Source organism: Odocoileus virginianus, chromosome 12 (genome assembly GCF_023699985.2).
Source record: "Odocoileus virginianus isolate 20LAN1187 ecotype Illinois chromosome 12, Ovbor_1.2, whole genome shotgun sequence".
Classification (NCBI taxonomy): Eukaryota; Metazoa; Chordata; class Mammalia; order Artiodactyla; family Cervidae; genus Odocoileus; species Odocoileus virginianus.
This window is the reverse complement of record NC_069685.1, coordinates 64,521,147-64,532,114: the sequence shown is the minus strand read 5'-3', so window position 1 is coordinate 64,532,114 and position 10,968 is coordinate 64,521,147. Positions and strand designations below refer to the sequence as shown.

Sequence of the window (10,968 nt, the reverse complement as noted above, 5' to 3'; positions counted from 1 at the left end):
TTGGCTTTTGGGCAGCAAGCAGCCAGACCCCACTTTTGGTAACACGAGGAGTGGTCAAGCTGCTGTTAGTGGGGAAACAGAGGAGATGAATATTGTGCAGGCGAGGCAACAGCTCACCCGAACAATGGTCCTCTGCAAACACAAGCTGGTTGGAGGGTTGAAGCACAAAGGCAATACTGATTCATTTTAGGTGACTCAGAGCATCGGGGCCGGGTGGGACTCAGACCCAGATATTCCAGTGCTGATTTTCTAGCTCCAACTACTGACAGTATTCCTCTGTATTTATTCCTAGACTTGACTGATTCTGAGCACCACAGACAACTTGCCTCCATTGCCAACCCAAATAATTGCCATTAAATTAAGTTAGTTGTGGTTGTGTTTCTTTTAATATAGAAAACAGAGCCCCCTCCCCCCAATTCCTCCATACTTGTGTGTAACTGATACATGGTTTGAGGCTTCTCCTGTTAACGTGGCTTTTTAATTCCATTTCCTTTGGACATATGACAGCTCAGACAAGGATGTCTCCTTTGGAAGCTCACATTTCTCATTACTCTCTTCTGGAACATGAGAGAAAACAAAGATGAAATAAATATAAGGGTTAACATTCCAATGGAAGGGCTTCCCTGGTGGTCTGCTGGTTAAGAATTTGCTTGCTGGTGCAGGAGACATGGGTTTGATTCCTGGTCTGGGAAGATTCCACAAGCCACGGAGCAACTAAGCTCATGCACCATAGCTCCTGAGCCTGTGCACCCTAAAGCCCTTGCTCTCCAACAAGAGAAACCAACTACGATGAGAAGCCTGAGCACCACAATGAAGAGTAGCCCTCGCGTGCTGCAACAAGGACCCAGAACAGCCAAAAACAAACAAATTTTTTAAAACCACTCCAATGAATACGGAGCCTCCTTCCTTCCTCTCTCCCTTCCTCATTTTCTTCCTTCCTTCCTTTCTCTCCACTAACATTTCTTTTTTTTTTTTTTTTTTTTAATTTCCACTAACATTTCTTGAGCGCCTACTACATGCTTGGTATTGTCTGTACTATCTCATTTAGCCTCCAAATGATGAAGTGGCTATCAATGATCCCCTTTTGACAGATGAGGAAATTGAGACATGTTCAGAGAAGTCAGGTGTCTTGTTGGAACTTACTGTCTTTTTATAAGTCATGCTGTGCTGTGCTTAGTCGTGTCTGACTCTGAGACCCCGTGGATGGTAGCCGCAAGGCTCCTCTGTCCATGGGGATTCTCCAGGCAAGAATACTGGAGTGGGTTGCCATGCCCTCCTCCAGGGGATATTCCCTACCCAGGTCTCCCACATCGCAGGCGGATTCTTTACTGACTGAGCCACAAGGGAAGCCCAAGAATACTGGGGTGGGTAGTCTATCCCTTCTCCAGAGGATCTTCTCCACCTAGGAATCGAACCTGGGTCTCCCGCATTCAGGCAGATTCTTTACCAGCTGAGCTACCAGGGAAGCCCATAGTCAAGTTAGTTAGCTTTAAAACTTCAGTGACATTAATACCATTGGAAATAATGAAACCAATCCATACATTTCTGCCAGAAGTTCTACTTTAAGCTTTATCTGTACCAAAGACTGCCACGTGTGTTCTTACAATCAACCGCCAAGATACAAATTAAATTGCCATCAAATGGGTGTGATGCCAGAGGGAAAAAAAATAGAGTGACCAGGATGTTTTTTTCAGTCCCTCCTAGATCACTGGATGACAAGTTTACCTGAAAAAATTGATGTCAATAAAAGAACGTATCCCCTGTCCTGACACAGTTTATAGCATTTAGCTGCAGAATTCCTCCTGGACTTGAGGAACCCAGGTAGCACACTTGGTTTTTCCAAGAAGTGGAACCACACCTGCTCTCCGCCCACCTCCCACCATCTCTGCTAAAGCAGCAAGGGTGCTAGCAGCGGAGAGAAAGTGTGGGTACAGCCACTTCTGTACCTACAGGGGGCGGAGTCTTGGGTGGGGGCGTGGCCCGGGCCCGGCTTCTCGGCGGCAGTTGGCTCCGGGGACGCGGCGGGCCGGGGCTTCCTGTCTGCGCCTGCGGAATAGCTGTTTGACCCCGGAAGTGCCTGCGCTCTAGGAGCTGTCACCGTGGACCGCGGCGGCGGCGGTGGCGGCGGTACATCGCCGGCATCGGAGCCGCCAAGGTGAGTGCGTGGCTGATCCCTGCGGATGTGGGACATCGGGCCTGGGAGGGGCTGCAGCTGTGCCTCACGCGGCCTCGGGCCTCCCGCCTCGATGGCAGGGCCAAGGCTTAGGCTGCCCCAGGGGCCGTGAGTCGCCCCGTTCCTCCTACCTTTCCACCCCGAGCCCAGAGTCAGGCCGCCAGAGCTTAGAGTCTTAGGGTTCGAGGATCGGCCCCAGAGTGACCTTGGCCTTGGGCGAGACGCGGTCCTCCTACCCTCACCTCGAGCTTCAGTTTCCTCAGGGTTCATTCATTCTTTCAACAAATGTTATGTCCAGCGCCTCCTACGTGGGCACAGATCTAGGCACTGGGAATATAAACAGAGCAACAGAGGAAGTTCCCTCCCTCATAGAGCTTACAGTCTAGTGGGCGGAGACAGTCGATGACAAAGAAATGCACTCGGTAATTAAAGATATGACTGCAACCGGAGGAGTGAATACTTTAGATAGGGCAATCTGGTACGATCTCTGAGGAGGGTAATATTGAAGCGAGACCAGAAGGGTTAAGACAGAAACTGAGACAGGAGTAGCCGCGGGGATGCTCCCAGGCCTTCTTGAGCTTACTCCAAGCACCCCTTCAAAAGAAAGCCCTTTCCTAAATTTTTAACTTCTGCTGCCCTGCTTGACACTGAGGATCCACTGTGGGGTGGGGCACAGATATCATCGTGATCATTGACGTTGCCATTTTTAGAGTCCAGTTATTGCCTAGTTAATTTCTACTCATACTGTAGATGAAAACTCAAATATTCCTTGACATCCTCTTTCTGTCGAGTCAGTTCTCTTTGTTAAATGCTGTCCTAGCCTCATGGGTCTTGCCTGCAAAGCATACTCAAAGTATTGAATTTCCTTGTTCGTGTGGCTGTTTGGTTCATATCTGTCTTGTTAACCATCAAGACCGTAAACTCTGTGAAGGGCAGAATTGGGTCTGTTATTTGCCCGCCTTAGGATTCTCCAGGTTTCAGTGCCTGGTACATAGTAGGTACTCAAGAACTATTTGAAGGGACAAATAAGGTTATTAACAGTTTTAGCTCTCCAGTGGTTCATAGAAGGTCTCTCTTGCCACCAGGTTATTACCTTCTCATTATGATTATGTCTCTCCTCTCCTTACATGACTCCTCACTGTCTTCAGATGAAAAGCCAAAATCCTTAGCACAGCGTTTGAGGCTCATTTTAAAGTGGCTCCATCTTCTCTATCCAACCTCTCCTCTCCACATCTTGTGTTTTCAGCCACACCAAATGTCTCCTTCATCCTTCAAAGCCACAGGCTCTGAGCCTTTGCTCATGCTTGCTCTTTGCTAGGAATGTCCTTCCTTTCCATCTTTTCTCCTATCCTTCAACAGCCAGGTTGTAGGTCATGTTTTCTGTGACATTCTTCCTTTCTCTGTTGTGCTCATTTCGGAAATTTCCAGTTAAAGCTCTAACTACATGGATTAATAGTCATTTACATGCCCAGGTCCCAGAAGGCATTCGGTAAGTATTTGCTGAGTAACTGAGGAAGCCCCAAGTGCTCGGCTTACGATTGGGACTTGAATAATAATAACAACTAAACTTTACTGGGGGCCTCGTTGGTGGCTCAGTGGTAAAGAACCCGCCTGCCAATGCAGAAGACATGGGTTTGAACCCTGGATTGGGAAGATCCCCTGGAGAAGGAAATGGCAACCCACTCCAGTATTCTTGCCTGGGAAATCCCACGGACAGAGGAGCCTGGCAGGCTACAGTCCATGGGGTCACAAAAGAGTCAGACATGATTTAGAGATTAAACAACAACAAACTTTCAGTTCAGTTCAGTTCAATTCAGTTGCTCAGTCGTGTCCGACTCTTTGCGATCCCATGAATCGCAGCACGCCAGGCCTCCCTGTCCATCACCAACTTCCGGAGTTTACTCAGACTCATGTCCATCGAGTCTGTGATGCCATCCAGCCATCTCATCCTCTGTCATCCCCTTCTCCTCCTGCCCCCAATCCCTCCCAGCATCAGGGGCAGACATGACTTAGCGATTAAACAACAACAAACGTTACTGAGTGCTTATTATGTTCCAAGTACTGTGTTGACCACTTAATATTGGTTACTTCTTACAATATTGGTTACTTCTCATGTCAACCCTGGGAGATTATGAGATTATGTACTGTTCTCATCCCGATTTTACAGATGAGGAGATCAGAGCTTAAAGAAGTTAAGGAACTGTTCACGTCTCAACATGGGTAGGATGGAGCCAAGATTTGAACCCAGGCTGTGGCACTATAAACTTCTCTTTTGACCATCATACCAGCCTGAGTCTAAACTGCCCTTATAGGCTCTGGCCTGTAGGAGTAGATTTCTTCTAAAAGCAGGTTGCTGTCTGTACCTGTCTAGACCTGGACTCTGGGAAGTAGAATTTTAAGGGTGGAGAGCCACCTCCTCCTTTTGACTCTTTCCCCATCCTAGGTCCCTGCACTGGACACTCCCACTACCGTCTTTGGAAGGTGAGGATGGAAAGGACTGAGCCTGGGCTTCATTTAGACTTCTGCACTAGCCCACTGATGTTTCCAGCTGTCCTCCCAGCGTCTCTCAGAGGTTGGGAAAGAAGTATTTTTAGCACACTCAGTACCAGAGACCCAGGTGCCAAGGCACAAGAGCTGGGCTTCAGTTTCAACTTGGCGACTCAGGTATTGGCCTGAGCAAATCAGGGCCCCTCTGTGGACATCTGAGCATAATGATCCTTGTCGTTCTTAACTGGGTTATTGTGAAAGGCTAGTAAGATAGTAGCTCAATTAGAAATCGTGTATTGACTCAGTGGCCATGAGTTGAGCAAACTCTGGCAGATAGTGAAGGACAGGGAAGCCTGGTGTGCTGCAGCCGATGGGGTCACAAAGAGACACAATTGAGCGACTGAACAGCAACAACAAATATACAGCAGATCTGCATTTTGCAGAGGTGAAAGATGGAAGCTCAGTCACGGGGCCCATGTGTTTGATCCACTATCCACTGAGTTCCTAGTGCTGGAATGGGCCTCAGGGACTAGGCAGACTAGACTAGGGACTAGTTCCTTCTCTTTACATCCCATGTGAAGATGGGTATCTTCACAGTCTTTAAAGCAGCCCCTGAACCAAGGTTCCTTGTGCACCAAGCTACTTCCCACCACCTTACCTTCGTTCCTGCTGTTTCCTCCACCTGGGACACCCTTCTTCCCAGTCTCCACTATCAAGACTCAGCTCAGGCTCTCCTTTAGGCACTCCTCTAGAAATGCTTTCTCTACAACCACAAGCCCCTGCCCCCAACTCAACTGCCCTAGTCTCAACACAGCAAATGGTTAAGAGCCAGCCTGCTTCACCACGCACTAACTCTGAGACCTAGGCGAATTTTTTTATCTTCTCTGAGCCTCTGTTTCCTCATTAGTAAAGTGTTAGTTGTTTAATCATGTCTGACTCTTTGCAATCCCATGGAGTGTAACCTGCCAGGCTCCTCTGTCCATGGAATTCTCCAGGCAAGAATACTGGAGTGGGTTGCCATTTTCCCTTCTCCAGGGGATCTTCTCAACCCAGGGACTGAACCAGGGTCCCTGCACTGCAGGCAGATTCTTTACCATCTGAGCCTTTAGGGAAGCTCATTGGTAAAATGAAGGCAATGAGATTAATAGCACCAACCCTGGACTTGGTTCAAGCATTAATACATGTGAAGCCCGTTAAGGTATCTAAAGTGAGTTCAGGTGGAGAAAATCGCTCGGAAGAGCACCAGCACCTGAGAGGCATGTTTCTGCTGCTATTATTGTCATCCTTATTATTGGATCGGAAGCTCCCACAGAGCAGAGACCAGGCCCTGTCAGTCTCTCTTTGTAACACCAGGGCCTGGCCTGATATCTGAGAGCCGCGACCGCAGTGACTCATGGCTGACCGTGTCCCTCAGCACCTCAGGGAGGGCTCAGGAGGTGATGGTTTCCTCATCCCACCCTTCATACATCTTCATGTCGTCATTGAGATGTGCCAGCCTTTTGTGGCATGTCTTAAGAGGCCTGAGTCACTTCTGTCCCATGGTTCAGCCAATATGCACGTCCCTCCTGTGGATCAGGCCAAGTGGCACTGAGAAATGAGTGTTGGCCTGGAAGACAGGAGATGTGGGGTCTGCCACTCACTGACTCTGAGGGCATTTTGGGCCTCTCTAGAGAGGAGGTCACTCTGGCAGGTTTCCGTGAATTCTCTGTGAAAACCTTCTTGTCCTTCTAGTTATCCATATCCTTCTTCCCTGAAGCCTGGAAAGTTTGTAAAATCTTAACACCCTCTGCAAGGGAGGAAATTCCCATGGCTTCAACCCCCCCAAATCTGGTTAAAATGGTAAGAAAAGTGTCATCGTATTCAGTTGTTCATCAAATATTTCACGAAACCACCTCTGGACCAGGCCTGTGCTGGCCGCAGGAAAGGTAGCAAGAGAAGGAGAACCCAGGCACTGGCCTCCCCGAGCTCACAGGCCAAGGAGGGCACAGAGCGGGGGCCGTGGGAAAGATGATCTAGTTACTTTCAACCAGAACTTCATGAATTGGGGCGGAATTGGAGAAGGAAATGGCAACCCACTCCAGTATTCTCGCCTGGAGAATCCTATAGACAGAGGAGCATGGTGGGCTACAGGAGTGGGACATGACTTAGTGACCCAACCACCACCATATCAGGTGTCACCGGGGCAGTATTTTCCTCCTCAGCTGAGAACTGCCGCTTTAGGCAAAAAGTCACTGGTCTAGGTGAGTAGTTATGGGAACCAGGCCTTTCAGGTCCGCCAGGAGCCCCCTGAGGCCAGAGGTTTCAGCTTTTCTCCTGGCTCTGGGGTGAGCCCCAGAGCAGGCCCCTGCCCCCCGGAGCCTCTGCATCTGCCCTCTTCTTCCTGTCCATATTCCTTTCAGGAGGGTCACGCAGCACAATGCCCGCTCTGCCCCTGGACCAACTCCAGATCACCCACAAGGACCTGAAGACAGGAAAGCTGAGGACTTCGCCTGCGCTGGTGAGCCGGTGCCTTGAGGCTGTTCAGCCCAATATTATTGAACTTGCAATGTCAGAAGCAAAAAAGTAAATTCCTCTTTATCAGCTCTATGAATGACCTGAGGACCACAGTCTGTGTTTCAGGAGCCAGGATGCTGTTAGGTCTTTCAGGCCCTGGTGCAGGAGTTTTCTTTCCCAGCAGTAGCTTGAGTTTGAGTGGTATTTTCCATGTCATCACCCCATACCTTCCCTGCAAAGCATTTCATTTTGTATAAAAGTCTAATGGCAGTTCTGACTCAGCCCGAGCTGGCCAGGCAGCGGGGCTGACCCAAAGCTGGATCTGGGGATTGGACCCTGCAGGAGGTGCTCAGATTTCAGATGGGCCTTTTTCAGAGATGTTCCAGCTACTGTCTACTTGGCAGTGGGGGGCGGGAGTGGGGACACTAATAATGTCAGAGGTCACGTCTGAATGGGCTAAGAAGCACTACATGCAGACCCGGCAGGGCTGGTGAGACGGAGAATGGAAGTGAGCATGCCGATGACCAGCTGTGGGGGAGATTAGAGCCGTGGAGAGGTGCCAGGCTGCTGGAGGAAACAGACACGGGGACCGAAGTCCCCATACCCGCTTGCTGTTTTCCCAAGAACATTAGCTTACTTGAACAAGGTGGGAGGAAGTATTTTCTGGGTGTGTGAGTAAAGTCGTGGGAAACAAGAGCTTGGTGTTTTATTTCCTGCTTTCTGGATGGCTTCCTATTGCTTCCTGACTACTCTCTAATAATAGTGCTTAATATTTATAGAGCACTCGCTCCGGGCCAAACGTTTCACCTGGATTATCTCATGGAAGCCGAACCATAGACCTCCAAGTAGGCATTTTGGTTGTCCCCATTTTACAGATGAGGAAACTTCGAGTTCAAGGTCACAAAACTAGAACACTAAGGGAGTCAGAACGGGACCCCGGCTAAGCTGTCCCTGGAGTCTATACTTTCTTCACCTTCCTGCTATATAGCCTCTTGTTTCTTTTTCATAACTATTTTAAAAACTCGAGGTAGCATTGATATCCAACATTGTGTGTTTCAGGTGTATGACATAGTGATTCACAACTTTAAAGGTTATATTCCACTTATAATTATTACAAAATGTTAGCCATGTTCCCTGAATATATCCTCATATTCATAACTCTTTTAGGTAAGGAGGATATTGATTAGAAAATCAGGAACTGTTCTGTACAGTATGTTAGCCATTCACCACATGTGGCTATGGGGCTCTTGAAATTGTGGGTGACTCAACCAAGGGACTTGATTTTTAATTTAGTTTTAGTTCATTTAAGTTAAAATAGTCCCATGTGGTGAGAATCTGCTGTCTCGGCCAGCACGGGACAGGTCTGGAGCGCTTCCGTCTCTGCCGAGGTTCTGTTGGATGGCGCCGGTGGAGGCTGGTTCCTTGGGCCCTTCCCCATGCCCTGGATACCAGGCTGTTAGACTGCAGGCCCTCTGGGAGCAGGGACTGGTCCCTTCCCTTTCCTCTGGTTGTCCAGTGCCAGGTGCATCCTAGGTTCTCAGGAGACATCCAGTAAATGAGCCAAGGACCCTTGCCACACTATGGGACAGGCCCTGGAGCTACAGAGAGAAAAGACAGCCCTGGTGGGGCCCACGGACGGAGAGGAAGCAGACTGGTGGATTCTCTGCAGCATGCATGACCAGCGTGTGATGGAAGGAAGTCCACACCGCTGATCGAGACCAGGGAGGGGTGCACGGAGGTCTTGGGGTGGTGGGAGAGCTCACGCCACCAGGGACGCCCTCCTGTAGGAGGGAGATCCTGAACTGCGTGTGGAAGAGTGAATAAGCACCAGCCTGGCAGGGCAATGGGAGAAGGGCGGAGCTGGCAGGGGGTCCTGCATATGTTGTCCCGGAGTCCTGAGAGCCTGATTCCTACACCGGCCCCTGGGGTGGAAGCAGTATCGCAGAGTTAAGGAGCCCAGCCTTGTAAAGAAATCAAGTTTGGCACCCAAGTGGTTGAATGGGCTCTTGAGAAAGATAAGGATCATTTAAGGGGAGGATTTGGAGAACAGTACAGAATAGTTTCTTATCAAGATGAACAGGGCACAAGTTTGATGGGCAGGGCATGTTCAGGAACTTCACGGAGCAAGTGGGACCTAGGCCAGGCCTGAAGGGTGGGAGATAAAGTGAGAGCCTGCAGCTCCTCACCCTGGGATCCTCCGTGGCCCCTGATCTTGGGCGTGGCGTCAGAGGTGCTTCAAAGACCTTGGCAGGACCTGGTCCTTCGTTACCTCCATGCATTCCTCCATTCAGCCTGCAAGTGTGTATGGAGGGAGTGCTCGATGCCAGCCCAGCTCTAGGGGCTGGGACTGCTGTGTGACAAGACTCAGACCCCCTCCAGAGACCTGCAGGGTAGCGGGAAAGACAGAAGGCAGGCCCTTCCTTTCAATCTAACTTTATTGAGATGTCATTGGAAGACAATTAACTGCATATATTTATGGTACACAGTTTGGTTCGTTTTGACATCTGTAAACCCACATGAAACCATTACCACAAGCAAGATAATGAACATTTCTGCCACTCCCGGAAGTGTCCTGGTGCCCCCCAACCCCCTCGCCGCCCGGGCGCTCCCACAGCGCCTCTGCCAGGTTTGAGCTGTCTGACTTAGCCATGCAGAGTGGGCTCTGGGAGCACGCAGACCCCCGTCCCACGTGCGCCCCACACGTGGCGGAGCTGGGCACCAGCAGACGCTCGCAGGATGGACTGCAGGAAGGTCGGGGGTGTGCGCGTGTGTGTGTCAGTTGGGCGAGCGGAGGTCAGTGAGCAGCCTGGCCCGAGAAGTGACCTAAGTGAGAGGGGAGGCAGCAACCGGCAGAGGAGGGGAAGTTGGAAACCACAGAGATGAATTTAGGCCCTCCAGAGGAGTTTTGAACTTGTTTCAATCAGCAGGATTCCTTTTGTATAAATTGTGATTTAAATGGGCGGGGGACCCAGTGGAGGCCCTCACCCCCCCAAGGAGCCCCGTGGAACTCAAAAACTCGGCAGTTTGCAGTCGGGAGGCTTAATTGGTTCTCAAAGAAACTGAGCTGTCAGCCGTGACTTCCCTGTCCCCCCTGGACTGACAGACCTGGAAGTGGGTGGACTGTGGTTGATAACAGCTGAGACGAAAACAGGCGGCCTCCTTCCTGTCACCGCCTCCCCCGGAGAAAGCAGCCCTAATGTAGTCAGAGGAGAAACCCGAGCTCATCTTCTCTTTATGGGGAACAAAAGAAGGTTTGTTCCCGGCAAGGTAAGGGTTAGGAGAGAGAACTTGTGAGGCTAAGCCGAGACCTGCAATTACTTGATTAGCATCTTTACCAAAAAATTACTGAGGTTTTTCTCTGATTATACAAAGGGAACAGCACGGTGATATGTACAGTACGACATTGTTTGTGTCAGAAAGATGAAAATGGGCCCAAACAAATGCCTCGTGTGGCTACATTTTAATGTAAACGCTTAGAAAAGGGCAGTGAGGATGCTCACGGAATGGGGAGGGGTTCCCTCTGGTTTGATGCTAGACCGGGGTGGTGGTCCCAGGCGACTTATCTTTCCATACTGTTGTGAGTTTTTGAAAGAGGACACCCTCCTGCCTCACCTGTGTAATTTTGAAAAATACTACATGTTCTTTTTTAAATTGGAAAATATAGTTGAGTCCTAATCCTTTCTACTAGAGATAGCCACTGTTAGCTTTGAGGTTCCCTCCTGCCAACACTTTTTAAAAAAATAAAATCTGTACCAGTGTGTAAATGTGTTAAATATGGCTGCTTTTTTTTTTAAAACCCCAAAAATGGTTGTATA

General features: G+C 49.6%; 1 protein-coding gene across 4 annotated transcripts in view; it reads left to right on the top strand.

Annotated features, from left to right (window-relative positions):
* Positions 1-2,061: 2,061 nt before the first annotated feature.
* The window catches only part of ASCC2 (activating signal cointegrator 1 complex subunit 2), a 35,068-nt gene continuing 26,161 nt past the window's right edge, over positions 2,062-10,968 (top strand). For 2 of the 4 annotated variants that reach the window (XM_070475548.1, XM_070475546.1), the window contains exons 1-2: positions 2,062-2,155; positions 7,060-7,157. In XM_070475548.1, coding sequence (XP_070331649.1) covers positions 7,077-7,157 — 81 coding nt within the window. In that variant the 5' untranslated portion in view covers positions 2,062-2,155; positions 7,060-7,076. Of the gene's footprint in view, positions 2,156-7,059; positions 7,158-7,183; positions 10,421-10,968 lie in introns of those variants that run through there. The other 2 variants (XM_070475549.1, XM_070475547.1) reach the window with 2 other exon arrangements.